Raw genomic sequence first — 17,178 nt, 5'->3', positions numbered from 1 at the left:
AATTGCACCTTTTATTGTAGTTCCTTTCATGCTCAAGTTCCAAGTTCCAATTTCAAGCTAATGCATTCACACATGGAACTACTGTTTTAGGTCCTAGTTTCAATAGCTTCAGTCAACAGCTAGTGAAAATATTTTGGTAAAGTGCCAATTTGTTTTATAAGATATTCGATACAATTCATTAATTAAAAACCTTGTGTACTTGCAAGCAGCTAGCTGGACTTTGAATAGGGCTTGTGCCTAAATATTGAAGAATGGTGGAATCAACTGAATTTGTCAAAACCATAGTTGTGTTTGCAGCCCCATGTAAAAAATATTCTTGCTACTGCTCTGATCCAATGTGGATTTGTAGAACTCCAAACCGCAAATGAAAGTATGTTTTCTTAGTTTTTCTGTTTTTTTTTTTTTTTGTAGAACAGCCTTTATCTGTTCATATTTCATTATGACAAGGCTTTACAAAATACTGGCTTGTAATCCAAATTAACTCAAAATATGAGCAACTGTATAAGGTAATCCAAGACTCGTCCAGCATTAATGTCTGACCCAGCGGTCATTACCTGCTAGACTAGACTGTGGCGACTAGCTGTCCAGAGCCAAAGAGATGGCAATTAACATACTTGTAAAAGATTGAGTTTCAAAAACTATATTATATATATATATTCATATACATATATTACACACACACATACATACATACATACATACCCCAACTAGCACAAATATAAATGTTTTATTTCCAAAAATGATCAGGTATTAGGAGGAATGCTAATTCAGAGCTATCTAGATGTATTTATTTAAATAGGAGTGTGGTCTAGAAAGATGCAACCCCTTTCTTCACAGGGACATCCAGTCAGCACAGCAACCATTACACAACCAGGCAAGCAGCTACATCAGAAAAAAAGCTGGTTTACACTGTACAATAAAAGGCCAAAATCTCTTTTGTGCTATAATAGTAAAAACAGTAATACCATGAAACAACATAACTAACTTCCAGGTACATTCTTAGCAGGAAGACATGGCAATCAAGTTAACTACTCAAGTGTGTAATCTGATAATTAAGTTTATTCACATTATACAGTACAGTATTTTTAAGCCGTATTCAGTGCTGTCATAATTAAAGTCATGCCTTTTCTTTGCTGAGCTTAAACCCTAAGGTACATTCTGAAAACCCAAAACAGCAAAACCAAACAAAATTGGTTCAGACCCTAAAAAAATCACTTACACATTACTTATTTTCATAAATTGTCTAAAACCAAAAGTATGTTAAAGTACATGGTGCTAACAAAAAAAATATATATACATAATATAATTTGCAATTATTTTGTAGGTATCAAATTGTCCTATATGAAATGCACATGTTATGGTAAAGGTGAATTAGATTTAAGGGTAATGTATTTGAAGCTGAAGAAAATGCGGATACTTCAATGCTACACTTTCGGCCAATTTCGAGAGGTTGCTTAAAGGAACCAAGTCATCATTCATAGGAAAATCAGCAATTGGTACTCAAAGGAAAGCCAATGTGTGAAGCTTCTGGGAGTTTGACTTCCTTTAACAAAATACATGGCAAAAATGTAGAATGTTTTGTAATTGTTATTTTTGTTTAGTCTTTTTTTGGAGAAATGTACATTTGCAAAATACCCCCAGGAAGAGTAATTGTTTTTCCTACTGGACCTCAAACTCTCAGAAGCAACTCATTTCTGTCAGCTGCGTTTCTTCCATGACAAAGAGCAGCAAAGAAAAGAGTGCAAAAGACGTCCATCACGATTTGTTTACAATGCTAGGAAAATGTGTGCATTTTTTATATAGGACAATGTGAGTTATATGAAGGGATGGCAGCACATACTAGATTTACTGGAATTATATTGTTAGCTGTGTATTTTAATAGAGTTTTGCTTGATGTAAACGCAGGCCAAATACTGTGTTTACATTGCATTTAGTGTACAGTGCAGGCCATGTTTATATTCAATATTTCTTCACAGTCCATATATAATCAAATGTTGTACAGTTATATAGAAAGACATGCTGCAGTAATTTAAAAAATGCGAGGGATTGCTTCTTATGATGGCCTCTCTGACAGGTTACAAACACTACCAATATGTTAAAGTTTAAACACATTTAATCCTAAAGTTTAAATGTTTAGACCATAAAACAGAAACTTACACTATTAATAGAAGGAAAATATTTTTATAGGGAATGATAATTCAGTTAATATATAGAACATATTGAAAGAAATATATTGTATGAACTTTGGAAAAATCCAATTGATTTTGTTTAAAAACAAAATCCTGGTTATCAAGAAACAGAAACGACAATATCCAATTAGGGCAACAAAAATCGAAACCATGTATTAAGACTGAACAAAATAAATAAACTAAATCCAAAGCATATGTATTCTAGTCCTACCTCAAAGTGTTGAAGGAACTCCAATCCATCAATAGAATATTTAACATACTAAAAACTTGGGAAGTCGCTCATTAGATTAGATTATGTTTACTAAGAATGGTTAATAAGCTTTTCAGATTGTAAATGTGGCACCGGTTTCACCTCTCACAAATGAAACCAATCAATTAATAAAAATAAGATTTTGCTGCCTTGATTCTTCCATTGTTATTCTTAAAGCAATTTTTGTTTTCTTGATAAACAGTAAGGCGACAGTAAAACATATATTGTGGTTGTGGGCCTTTATATAATAACAACAACACAGTATGAGTACTAGGGGGTAGGGGAGGTAGCTAGCTGAAACAGTAAGTCAACACATTTCATTTTATTCCTAGTTCACTCAAAAAATTACCTGTCAAACAGCACCACCTAGTGGGAGAAATCAACCATTGCAAAGGTAGAGTAAACATTTGATTTACTAAATTATTATTATTAAATGTTCTTCATTACAGTTTTGTACTGTAATGAAGTGTATAGAAGTGATAGAAGTGCATTGCACCATATAACTACTGTTGGGTTATTATCACTTTTGGGGCCTGTTTCAAATAAATATCCAATATATACAGACAGAGCGATTAGATGTCCAATCAATGAAATGATCAATCACTTTTCATAATCTAAAACGATTTATAGTGATTGATGAGTGGGATCCAGATTGCCCATGTATTTACTGCTGTTTTTTTAAAAAGTGGCCTTATGCTGCATAACAAAATACAAAAAACAGAAGAGATGTGTGAAAATGACACACGACTGTTGAAACAATGACACTATAGACCCAATTCTCTCAGGTGAGCTAACACTGCTGCGGCTTTAAATTTGTTCAGTCTGAGTTCACAAATACATTCTTTGAATTAATGTTCCCTTATTATCGGTGGTGACTAATGATGTTGGAGGATTTCTCTCTCTCTCTTTTTTTTTTTTTTAATATGTCATCTGTTGTAAGGATACTTGATTAGACTTTTGCTTAAATTGCCTAGAAGAATGATTTAAAAATTCACAAAATGTGTTGATAAAATAAGAAATATTCAGTTATGCTTCCATCTGCTGGGGGAAAAAAAAAACAGCATTCACCCCAGTGTACAAATCTGTACCAAGCAACAACCCAGACAATAACGGTAACTTAAATAAACCACAGCACAAAAAAAGAAGAATCTACAAAAACAAACAACCAATCTGTCAAAACAGACACTGTAGATTAACGCAGGATGAAAGGAGACTATAAAAACAGCTATTTAATCTTAAAGTTGTAATATCCAAATATTTAGACACATCTTGTACCCACCTCTTTTCATTCTAGGTTCTGTAATGAGCAGCCTTTTCCTTTGTTACTAACCTGTTTTATAGGAATGGCCCGTCCACTTCCAATGTTGTCTGTTTTACAGTCCATGCTCTTTGCCTGCTCGCTGGCTTTTCGAGACTGCAAGAGAACGAAATATTTTAAGTTGGTCACATGACAACCGGTGCAGCTTCTGGAATGGGGGAGGGAAGGGGGGGGGGGGGGGAAGGGGGGGTGGAGGGACAGACAAACAAACCAAAACACATCAAGGTGCAACATCAAATTCATTACAGAAACAAACAAACAAACAAACACACAAACAAACAAACACACACCACTTCAAACAGTATATAAAAAAATAAAACAAAAACGAGTCATGACTCAAGTACACTTCTGTATTGAAACCGTAAAATCAACCTCATGTAAAACCATTAAAACCCTGTCCCCTTTTCCGTTGATAAATCCCTAAAAGATAAACAAATAAAACAAGGTTACTGTGGGAGAAAGGAGAGGTTAATACAGGATCCAAAAATGAAATCACAATTTTTCTCCATCCTGAAAAGCACATAGAAATATGTCAATAACTCAATATCAGACTCAAACATCAGTTATAAAATCACACTTGTACACCCCTTAAAGTGACTGCACTACATTGTTGAAGGTTCCATGCACCTGTGGACACTGTAAGCGAATCACTGGCTAGCCATCAAGATAACATATTGGTACGCAACCATGACATTTTTCATAGGATTAACTTTGGTTTCCTTCTACAGCAATGCAAAGTAATGGCAGTATTAACAAAACCAGAACCCCATTCCATTGTACAAACTCATTCACTTGGTATACCGGCACATTCATACAGACAAAACAGTAATGGGACCAGTCATAACATGAATGATGTTGCCTCAAATTAACAAGTTGGAGACAAGTGGAAGTAAAATCACTCAGTGGTATATATTTTTAAACATTTTATTTTCTTTTTATACAGACACCATACAAATAAAATCACAGGTTCACTTCCAAATATTCAACAAGTTCAGTTTGTTAACCATAGCAGTTCCTCACAAAATATAGAAGTGACAATATATTTATATATAATATATCTTTCTATAGAATACCATAGTAAATAAAATACAATACAAGATATACAGCCTAGGAATCGGCAATCAGTCAAAAGTGCTTCTCAACATTTGAAAACCGCCATACTGAGAATAAAATACATTCAGACATTTCAGTGCAATCCCTAACAGCTTGAAGCATTTCACTTTGTTATTATTACTACACATTATTCCTATCAAATAAGAATACATTATTAAATATGAAGGCCTTCATAAAATCTAAACCTTAAGTATTAAATCTTACTAAACCATTCCCCACATTCCCCTTCCCCAGCCCCAGAGTCTTCTTTCAATATGTGCTTAAAAACAAAAAGAAAAGACGGCGAAGTTTCACTTTTAGTCCATAAGTCTTTTTTTTTTTTTTTTTTTGGCAAAAGGCGGTGTAACGTATGCAAATAGTAGTCCTGTATGGTTATAATATGTCCAAGCGGGCATTTAAAAAAACACAGCAGAGTACAAGGAACTGTCAATTGAGTGATGCCGAGATCCTAGATTCTGGCGATTCCATGGTGAGTAATAAGAGGTTTATTTTGTGCATAAACCAGGTGATTCTTAACTTCACATTAAACATACTTTGCTTGTTTTTATATTGTAATCTTGTAATTCGTGGAGAAATGCTACACATTCCTCCAGACTGCATCCTGCCAGTCACTGAGGCGATTGGTCTTTCTGTCAACACTACGTCCACATTTCTTTTATCCGACCAGAACAATCAATGGGGGGAAAAAAGAAAGAATTTTTGGGGTCACAAGGTGCAGGTTTTTTTTTTTTTATGCCACCATGTTCTTCTAATTAGGAAGGAGTTGGAAAGCCCTTTTTGTCGAAGAAAAGTTGGATACAGTTGCGCAAATCTGCAAATATTGAAAGAATAGAAGATTTGGCAAGTTAAACCAATCAGTTTGCTTTTTCAATGGACATCAAATCTGTCAAAGATGGATACATCAGGACAGATGAAACAAACAAGTATGGAGGTACCATAGATGGAGACAGTGACATGGTTTTAAGAAAAAGACCACCAGAACAACTAAAAGGACGAAACAAGCAACTAGAGCCATGAAGTGTTTGCCATAAGCCTTTAGCATTTTGATGACACAATTAAATGATTGATTTTCAATAATGATATAGCCCCCAACTACCCTTTCTTTAACTAAAACAGACCTGAAAGAAAGCTTCAGAAGGTGTACAAAGCAGAACTTTAAATTTGGCGCCACCAAGTGGCTCTTTCGGTTATTACAGTAATTTGTGTAGACACTGATATGAAAAGACAAATTGTGTGGATGATGGAACTGGAGAAATGACATGCTTATTGAAAAATGTAAGTTTCAAAAGAAACAAACACAAAACCTGAAGATGCAGCATCCCCTTCCTGAGTTTAACTAGCTTGTTCTTAAAAAAAATAATACTATAGCTAAAATAACTTCATATTATTAATATAATACTAAACTTTTTTGCTACTCTACATGGTTAAATAATGCATTTCACTTTGAATACACTAGATCCACCTTTCATGATAATAATGCTCCACAAGTATTTGTCCCTGCCATTTTCTTTATTTCTTTCTTTAATTTAAGATTAGTAGCTGATTCCAAGAAGCAAATAAAGATTTGTCCTCAAAATTACTTTAAGAAAACAAACCTTGATACACTCCTTCATAGTATAGCCACATGGAACAGTATAGAAAGCATTTTAAAATCCTAAATTAGAGACATCTTAAATTAGGGAATACAGCACCTTGGTAAAACAAATCACAAAAAAAATAAAATAAAAATAAAATAAAAACAGCCACGACAGACATATGGAAAAAAATACTTTTCAAGAAAGTATCAACAGGCCCTTGGATCTTAAATAGTTTTGTGCGTTTTTTTTCCTTGTTTCTTTTAATTTTAAAAAGAAAGAGAAGATCAAAATTGATAACAAAAAGGGGAAGGCAGTGTATTCTCTCAATGAAAAAAAAAAACTAATTGATGCTTAATTAAAATGCTGCTGCTTCTGTCCCAGGGGTGCAATTCGTTTTGAAAATTGGTGCTAAACTGTTTTGAAAGTTTAGCACCAGAGAGCCTACTGGTGCTAAATGATCAAACCCCCCTCCACCGCTCTTCAGTGTTATAATTGGGTAAAAGTGCGATGGGAAGACATGTTTGTAGCCAGTTTCTGCAGTTAAACTTCCCACACAACACAAACCTTCTCTCCTGTGCATGTGGATGAGTGTGGGTGGGTAATGTGAGTAGTCCAGACCCAATGTGAAACTATCATCACCTATGGGTGCTAAGGAATAATAATACAAATAGAAAAATGTAACATGTCTACTGGCACCAGAATGGAATGTTGCTAGCGCTATATGAGGTACCCAGGCGCTAGAATCTAGCGTCATAGTGCCAAATCTGCACCCCCTGTCCATGTCCAAATAAAATCAGTATTATATATATATAATTTATTTATTTATAAATATGAAATTCCTACATCTGTGTACAGTATGAAAGCTGGGCAATGGCCTCCTGTTTCGTATTCTTTTTTTTTTGTTTGTTAAACTACAAGATTTTCCTTCAAGACAAGGAAAGCTTGCCGTTCTAGTGGGTCGCTGCTGTCTTTTGCCAGCGTATTGGACCCTTTCTGGCAGGTTCTCAGAAGGTCATTAGTTGAAATTCTCGCTCCGCCTGCCAGTCCGGCATCCAAACTGGGAATGTGGCGTGCTTCGGCATCTCCATCACGCGCAGCAGCAGCGTTTCATTTCTCTGGTGGACAGGGTTAGTCACTACCTAATAGGGGGAGGGAAAAACAGGGGAACTAGCACAGATCCTTCTCTGCTGTCCTCCCCCAACTGCAAAAGGTAGTTGTGCTCTAAAGCACAACTACTGCTGCTACCGTGACAGCAGCACGGTGGTGCTGATAAGAACTGCTGCAGGGGGGAAAGCAGGGCTGCTCCAGTCCCGCCTCTCCCCAACAAGGGGAAACTGAAGCAAAGCAAGGATCTGCGGACAAGGGGTTGGGAGGGCAGTGGGGGCTGTACAGGAGGATCCTACTAGTTGTAATAAATATAACTAAAAGTTAAGAGAAGTTTCACAAGCTCATTACTATACAATAACATTTTTTTTTAAAATATTTTTAAGAGGTCTTAAGATAACCTAAGCCTTTATCATCCACATTTGGTGCAACATGGTACATAAAAATTAAACCCACCCAGGTTTAATTGCAGTTTGGCTGCTGGTGACCTAGGTTATTTAAAGACATCCTATGTTTGTTGTTTTTTTTTTTTTGTTTGTTTTTTTTTTTTTTAATTTATCAACGCCAATGGTTTTTACCCCGGTTTTCCCAATTTTGGAATGCCCAATTATTATTTTTATCCCAGTTCACCACTGCAACCCCCCGGCGACTCGGGAAACAGAGGCTGAAACACGCTTCCTCCAAAACATGTTCCTGCCAATCCATCATTTTTCGCACTGCGGATCCACAGCAAAGCCACCAGACCTATAGTGCCGGAGGACAACACAGATCTGAATGGCTCCACTGCAGACCCGCAGGCGCCTTTATCAGCCACAGGGGTCGCTGGTGACCTGCCGACCTAAGCCCTCCCTACCCGGGCGGCACTCGACCAATTGTGCGCCGCCCCCTAGGAACCCCCGGTCACGGTCGGCAATGACATTGCCTGGATTCGAACCTGTAATCTCCAGGCTATAGGGCGCATCCTGCACTCCACGCGGAGCGCCTTTACTGGATACGCCACTCGGGAGCCCCTCCTGCTCCAATTTTTGAAAAAGCCTGCCAGTGTCTAGTAATGAGAGCGACTGCTTCCCTGCATCAGCTGGCGCATACTTACTGTGAAGATATTGGAGCGGCGCTTGGACTGCTTGCGGACAGGAGTGGGTGTGTTGGAGGCCGCAATGGTCTCGATCCGCATCTCTCTCTGGCTGATGCTGGGAGTTGATGGGACAGAAGAGGAATAGTCATTGAACCCGCCACTGCCATTGGTCGCCTGCCAGGATTGAAGAAACAGACAGACAGACAGACAGACAGACAGACAGAGAGAGAGAGAGAGAGAGAGAGAGAGAGAGAGAGAGAGAGAAAAAAAGACCATTAAACAAAAAAAAACACTGAAAATATCGTTTTTGCATTTAACGATTTATCCCAATGTTCATGAGTTAGAGGTTCTGCACTACATCTCACAACTCAAAGTGCAAATGACTAAATATATGGATACACTTCAAAAGTGTTGTGAATGTGCACAATCAATTACTTAATGAGGTACGCTTGTTCAGATAACGATGACAAAACCGTGGAAGAAGTTGTTTTTGTTTCAACATCTGGTGCCACAGAGAAACACAAGCAGAAATTAAATAATTATTCAAATTAGCTGGAATTTACAAACCTGTTTCTTCAACAAGACTTGGTATTCTAGTAGTACTTGCACTTACTGTAAACTATACTGTTTTTAAATATTGTTTTTGCACTGTAACCTACAAGTCACCTTGGCTAAAGGAGTCTACCAAATAAACTTAATAATAATAATCCATCATAATAATAATAATAAATCATAATAATAATAAATCAGAATAATAATAATAATAATAATAATAATAATAATAATAATACTTAATAAATAAGTAAATAAGTAAATAAGTAAATAAATAAATAAATAAATAAATAAATAAATAAATAAAAATGTAAGGGCCTAAAATCCATGTTGATTAGAAGTACTACAGTATTTCATGTTGATTAAAAGTACTACAGTAACTTTTTTCTAAAGTTTAGGGCAAGGTAGCGGTCTGACCGCTGATAAAGATATTATCTCAACTGCTGGTCTACTCAAGATGTATGTTCCATTTGTTTTGAGGCACTACTCTGGTTTTTACCTCTGTTTTACCAAACAGACTATTTGGTTATCTTAATAAAACAGCTTCACGTGTCTCAAAGTGCATTCTGGTTTTTCTCAGCTGCAATGCAACATTCCTGTGTCTCCAATTCCTCTACAGCAACGAATGATGACCAATTAGATTTCACTGAGATCAGATGTTATGATTTTGAAGAGCAACGAGAGACGTAGTTGTATGTATGGTACAGCTGTACAGTATTTTGTTTGACTATATTTTTGTAAATAAGTTCATAATTGTTTTATTTTCGCTTTTTTTTTTCTTTATATTAATATAATAAAGGTCAAGGACGAGAAATTTGGTAGAATAGAGTGTGAGTACCCACGGTTTATGTCCATTTGCTTCAAATCGCCAGAAATTCGGGAATAAACGTCCTCATTTTTGACGCACGACTCCAGATCTTCCTGAACACTTCTACCTGCCCACAGAGAAACTAGAGCCTGCACTTCCTCAGCATCCCAAGGCTGTACTTTTTCTCCCATCACACTCGCTGCCCGCCATGTTTGTTGTTTTGTACTGTTGTTTTGTTTTGTAGTGTACTGACTGATGCAATGTAATGACGAAAATCCTTATTCCCGCCCCTGGATCGGCTTGCAGCTAGATTCTGATGTCTTGTGAGGCCGGTGTTTCACGGTTTGGTTCTCGCTCGGCTCGACAGATAGCCAGCGGAGAACCACCCGTACCCGTACTGTACCAAGCCCTCACGGGTCGGATGTGCCAGTGGAGAAGGGGTATAAGATTGTTATTTTGTACTCTGGGTTTTATGCACAGCTAATTCACATCTATACTGTACAGGAAGTGTTCAGCACTAAATCATTTGCAGTACTTTAGTATGAGTGTGTGGGTAACTGGTTATTAATATTACTTCATTATATTATCCTTCACATAAAAGGCAAAGGTCTATAGAATGTGAAGTTTGCCTACAAGTTATGGCCAAAAATGAAAAAAAAAAAAAAGTTAGTTGTTCATCTCTAATAAAATAACATTCATTTTAAACAACTCCAGCCTTCAGTATGCTATTTCTGATAATCATTAAAAGATTATGTTGTTTGTAAAAAGGAGCTCACATTAAAACATGGATGCAAAGTAGAACAAAATAACCTTTCTGAATCCGCTTCCACAGTTATTTAATATTAATCTTATAGACACTTGTTCTTTATTGAAAGCCCAAGTCCCGGTTACCAAAATATGACATGATAAGCATCTTAACTGAAAGGAAAATCAACAAAACTAACACTAGATGTATCACTGCCTCCCTCACTGCCCATGCTAAACCACCAGCGACAAAGAAACCTGGAACAGAATATTTTGAAAGCAAAATGTGGCAGATTCTTGCAACCAGACCAATATAAACATGCACATGACAATTTGAAAACAGTCAGAAAACCTCCTTCAGTTAGGACCAGCTGTCAGTTTAGACCACTTCACTCAGCACAAGGTATTTCCACAGCAATTATTAATTTAAAAAAATTAATAAATGTGATTCATATATACAAGTGCCTGTTCTATTCTGACATGGCATGAAATACTATACCGAGCATCAAAAGAAACTTAACACTATTACAACACATTTATTTTTTAAAAAAATAAAGTGTATAAATGATGGAAACTGACAAAATGTTTTTGGTTTCTTTTTAATCACTCGATCATTCATCCTTGACCATGACATGCTTGAGTGACTATGGCATATGCACTTAATCCCCTAATTAGTGAGACAGTTGATTGGACACTGGATATGGAGTGATTTCAGCTGTTGAATTGCAAGCTGGAATAAAAGCAAAAAAGAAAAATCACAAAAAAAAAACACAATATGCCACATCTGTCAAGACAGCAGCGTCTTCGTGCAATCGGCATCTTGGAGGCTGGACTATGCCAGCGTACTGTGGCTAGCCGTCTTGGGTGCTTAGTCAGCAATTTCAAACCTGGTGAGACGGTATAACCAGACACACTCTGTCAATGACAGGCCACAAACTGGGAGACCAAGAGTCACAACACCTGCCCAAGATCAACAAATCATTCTGCAGCATCTTCATAATGTCAATTGCACCTGCTCTAAAACAGAGTTTGTCAATTTCGATCACATCTAGTGAATTTTATCCAAATATAAGTGATACGTTTCTTTTGATGCTCAGTATAATGGGTTGTTCCCAGTCAAAAACTATACATGGATAAGTAAAGTAAGAAAAAACTAAAGCAAAGTTAATCTGGTATGGTTTTTAAAAGGGCAGAAGATTTTAATCTTGCGCAAATCTTCAGAAAACGCAAACAAAATTGGACAACTGCTTTTTTGGACAGTTCTGACGCAGAATTCTGCAATGAACACAGTCATCGGGGGCGGTGCAGGCAGCTCCAGCACGGAGTGCTTTGATATGGCTGCTTGCTCCCAGTGTGATACGACATCTTGTCATGCTGCAGGCCTCCCACAATTGATTGCTATTTGATTATTTGTTGGCTTGCTTTTTCACTGCAGATTGCTCTATTCAGTGACTCAAAGGCACATATACATATTCATATACAGACACTTATGTACTTTGTGTTGCTACTAGTGCTACAAACACACACAGGGCTACTGTTCTCTCTATGTTTATCTTTTTCGAAATATATAGTGACATTCAAAATTCTAATGTTCAAGTGTTTTATTTATTTATTTGTTTATTTTAATTATTATGTCCACAACGTAAATGGACTATTTCTTTGTTATTGCTCAAAAACACTGTTCTGGAGGTTTGATGTGTTGAGGCATCCTGTAAACTGCTCACACCAAATAACAGCACCAATGGGAATGGCAGTCTGTGCTATACCACTACCTCTATTACAACAAAATACAGTAAACTGCACCATTAATGTGCTAAGAGAACACAAAACAAGTTGTAGATTCCGGTGTTCTATCTGTGTTTATCGCATAAAAACTAACATTACAATATGATTGAGTGTTAAAAGTTAGATATATGTGTACTTCATTAGATTATATCAAATGGAAATTATGTAATCTAACATTAAACTATTCAATAACATTTAACTAGTATTCAACTTCTTGTTTAACTATGTATATGTCGAATGAACAGTGGACTTGAAGAAAAAAAAATCATAAATCACATTTAAGGCAAAAAAATATATTTTCTTTATTAAATCCTGACACCAATAAAGTAGTCCCATTTATAACTTGAACTACACACTAAGTTAAGCTGAGTACATTCATTTTATAGGAACATACAAAATAAAGTACATGTACTGTATTTATGATATTGTGGACATTGCCATTGAAAAAAAGATACACCAGGGGGCAGAGTTGAGACAGCACTGAGTTTTTTTTTCCTGTCACTGACAGTGCAGACACACTGTTTGAGCAGAACAGACGGGAGGAATAAAAATAAATACATAATAAATGTATCCGAGAGGGGTGGATAATGTTCATAAGTGTCTTTTTGTGTTTTTCTGAAGTGTTTCAAACCGCTAAAAATGCATTATTTTAAGTGAAAAAGTCGGGGTGACTGAGTATAAAGACAGTGATTTATTTATTTTTTTTGCTATCTTCCAGTTCATTTAAATGTTCTTCATCCAAACCTGGCATGTCTACTTAGTACTTTGGGTAACTGGTCACTCAGTTTCATAGTTCCAACTGTCAAAGGCTACCATCTGATACTTTTAAATTCTGTGAGGCAGCACAGTGATTTAGAAAATGTGACAAGGCTCCAACTGTCCAACTGTATATTAGGCTTGTAACGATAATAAATCAAATTACTTACCGATTGGGACCCCACAATAACAAATTGATAATATTTTAATGAAGTCGAATATACCATGAAATTGTATTGTATATTAATTTACTGTCAAGAACGTATTGTGTTGTTGCTTCTAAAAGTTACTTTATATGCGTATGTGAACAAATACAGGATGATGATGCAGAGATCAAGAGTAACCTACTTTGTTAATGTATTTTATACATATTATTGTGTTTTAAATCAGTCCCAACTGTAGCCGTCTGTCTTGAGCGAAACTAATAATATTTAGCATTACTACGCTGTCATGTGCCGCTGTTTCAGAATTTTTTTTTTTTTTTTAACCTTTTCGTTTTGAAGCAATGCACTATCTGCAACCTTTTTCATTTTTGATTGCTGTCTAAGTCTAAATGCCACTGGATCGTAGCTTGATGTATGGGATCCAATGAAACATTGCAGGTTGTACAAAATAGTTTGCCACCAGTAGAATACAAAGTTATTGTACACGATCCGCTGCAGTAATTATTGTAGATTTTTTTTTTTTTTTCTTTTCATTTTGGACATTCGCAAAATGTCCACTTGCTTAACAAATGTCAGTTGATATCTCCAAGGATACTAAACCCGCCCCAGATGCCCATATCTACCAATCAGTGAGGAGAGCCTAGTGGTTATTTACTGCTGTTAAGTGTCAATCAATAAATCCTGTCCAGTTTTCTTTTCTAAATTAAAACAAGCTTATAATCACATCAGGAACCTGGACTGATACTCATAACTTAATTGGATTTAAGTGCAGGGTGAAAGTACACAAAATAGACTGTTTTCATTGCAGGAAAGGGTAGGCTACCTTTAATGTACTGTTTGAAAAAATGACGATATATAGTTGTATTCACTGAAGATAATGCAAATCTAAGTGGCTATGCAAAGTCATGTAAAGTTTTGATTAAAATATGACAGCAAAAAGTGAACTGCATCTCTGCAGCCGTGGCACACTGGAAGGGACTGCTGCTTTCGATAGCAGAAGCTGGGCCACGTTATTCATAAATTGTAACCAACAGCAAATTTAAAAAACATGAGAGATCGAATAATTTCCATGTGAATAGGCCATAATGTTAATGTAGTTTTCAAACCTTGTTTTTTTTCTCTCCTTTGGATTTTTTTTTCTTTTCTTATTTTACCATTATGTTTACACTGGAAATTTGATTTTACACAAAACACTAGCAAAGGCTAGTGACGACAGGAATACGAAAATTGGAGAGTGCTGTATTTAAATGCCAATGTATTTATCAAAACATGCCTTAAAACATCGGGATTTGTTTGAATTAGTTTTTTATATCATGCTCTATAAAAAGAAGACTAATTTTTGTTACTTTAACCTGTAGCATTTTAAATTGATAAAGATCGATAATCGTCTTTAGAATTTGCACGATAATCGATGTCAACGTCAGGGTTCGATTTACAACACTATATATATATATATATATATATATATATATATATATATATATATATTAGCATAACATCCCCCTACTCAAAGTAAAAGCAGCAGAAAAGCATATTTGGAGATCATGACTACTACGAACAGGAATAAAAAGGTATGGGTTTCTACATGGAAATAAGTCATTTATAAGAGAGATAATGAATAGTTTTTATAAAGGATTGTATGCACATGTATTCCCCGATCTCAGTGCACTGCAGGGCTGCAGTTCCTCACCTGGTTAATGTGCACTGAGGGGATGGAAGAGGAGGTGACGGAGGAGTGGCTGGGAGAGTTTGGCAGAGACTTGCAGGGACCGATAGAAAGCTGCTGCTTTTTCCTTAAAGCTACCACCTTTTGGGCAACTGAAAAACAAAAAGCAGAGAGAAGCATGTTTTGACACCTTATCAGGTATTTTCATCCTCCTACATCCTACTGTCACCATTGCAACATTGTGGAACAAATCCACAAAAAGAACAAATCCATTCAATTTCAGTCAATCTGCAAAGTCTGTAGAGGTTCAATCAGCAATCAACTTCCTAATCGAATATCAGACAGACACTGTAATAAGGGGAACACTTCAATACTGTAGGTGAGGCATGAGACGTTCTCTGAAAGTAAGCCATGTTTACAAAGTGCAGAGTAACAGTAGGCAAGTAGCCATTAGTTAGTTATCAAAGAACACTCCCAGACAGTCTCATGAGTGTTCGTTATAAGCAGGTTTGATGAAGACATTCCAAGAGTAAATCGTATTTGTAATTACTCTCAGTTTGCAGAAATTATTAAAACAAAACTATGAAGCATTTTAATTGGAGGCATACGATACCCTGAACCCAACTCACCCACCCACTCACCTACCCAGAGACATGAAATATTTAACAGCCGTTTAATCTGTGAATATTAGCTGATGGCTGTGAATATTAAAGCATGATCTTACCGTCCTGGAACACTCGCTCCACATTGAGACCGTAGGTGGCGCAGGTCTCGTAGTAAGTGCATCGTTTCAGATCATTGGAAAGTTTCCTCGCCCGGGAGTCATCAATAACTCTGGGATTCGCAGCACTGATTGCATCTTTCAAATTGAATAGCAATAAAAAAAATTAAAACATGCAGATGTAGTGCTTTTGTTTTGTAAATAACATTAACATTACACCTGAACAGCACATGCATTGAGTGTTACTCAACATTTTTTTTTTTTTTTTTTTAAATTACAAATAAAAATTAGAAATGACCAATTACTGACATAGGAAGACTAAGGATTAACATACAAACCGTTCCACCTGCCTAACCTTTTCACCTGACAATGCAAGCAGCAGCTGTTGCAATTCTACTGAACACTAAAGGCATGGCTGGTCTCAACCTGGCCCCAATCTGCATCTCACCAGCAGGGGTTGCTGTGGCGAACAATCGCTTTAATGATTACTGAACAAGTCCAAATGCTATTTCCCTGTATGTTAAATGTACTGTATCTTTATTTACCTCCTTGCATATAGACAAATACTGACAAACACCAGAGACTACATCATCCACCACCTTTCACCAATGCATGAATCCCCCCAAATAGCAGCAGTAGAATAGCAGTGCATTATTTCAATCCAGTTCCTCACCTTGAGTGCCAACAAGGACCATGGGGACCTCGGCTGTGTTTCGGTAACTGGAGAGCCGCAGGAAGTAATTATAAACTGTCTGGAAACTGATTTCATCTTCCAGACTGAAGACAAAGACCACAGCATCAACCCAGGCAGCAAACTGAGAGTGAGAGGAGAGCACAACACAACATTAGTCTGTGATGCAACAATCTAAAACAAGACATTAACCCAGGAATGGTCTTTCTATCTGATTATCAACCAAAAGAGCTCACACTGCAATTCCAATTTCAGACAGCAGGTGGTACTGAACAATCAATTAAGAGAATAAACAAAAACAAAAAAAATTGCTGCTCAATGCAGTATTGATATTGTCAGATACTGGTGTTAATAGTTTGTGTTTTGGCATTAAGGAGGGTATATTTTAAATATGAAAAAGTGTATTTGGAGTAAATGTGCTTTTTTTTGTTTTGAGCTTAATTCCAGAGCTTTTGTCTATATACCCATAAATGCTTTACAGATCAAAGTACGGTTGCATCATTTTTTTTTGTTTGTTTTATTATGATGGATTCATTATTAAACATAGTTTCATCCTATCGTATTTTGTCATATTGAATCGTATTTTGTCATATACTTGTACTTGCTAGAACCAAAGTCACTGTATTTTATCTTGCTTTTAATTGTATTAATACTTGTACTGTGAT

At 36.3% G+C, this 17,178-nt stretch overlaps 1 protein-coding gene across 7 annotated transcripts in view; it reads right to left on the bottom strand.

The window, feature by feature from the left end:
- The window catches only part of LOC117435284 (arf-GAP with GTPase, ANK repeat and PH domain-containing protein 3), a 240,588-nt gene that overhangs the window by 91,616 nt on the left and 131,794 nt on the right, over nt 1–17,178 (bottom strand). For 5 of the 7 annotated variants that reach the window (XM_034058331.3, XM_059017460.1, XM_059017445.1 and 2 more), the window contains exons 5-9: nt 16,496–16,637; nt 15,826–15,960; nt 15,126–15,253; nt 8,645–8,800; nt 3,770–3,853 (exon numbers count right to left, since the gene is read on the bottom strand). In XM_034058331.3, coding sequence (XP_033914222.1) covers nt 3,770–3,853; nt 8,645–8,800; nt 15,126–15,253; nt 15,826–15,960; nt 16,496–16,637 — 645 coding nt within the window. Of the gene's footprint in view, nt 1–3,769; nt 3,854–4,669; nt 7,587–8,644; nt 8,801–15,125; nt 15,254–15,825; nt 15,961–16,495; nt 16,638–17,178 lie in introns of those variants that run through there. The other 2 variants (XM_059017465.1, XM_059017470.1) reach the window with 2 other exon arrangements.

The sequence above is a fragment of the Acipenser ruthenus genome, chromosome 3 (genome assembly GCF_902713425.1).
Source record: "Acipenser ruthenus chromosome 3, fAciRut3.2 maternal haplotype, whole genome shotgun sequence".
NCBI classification, from domain to species: domain Eukaryota; kingdom Metazoa; phylum Chordata; class Actinopteri; order Acipenseriformes; family Acipenseridae; genus Acipenser; species Acipenser ruthenus.
Note: the sequence above shows the minus strand (reverse complement) of the source record. Positions and strands in the feature narration are given on the sequence as shown.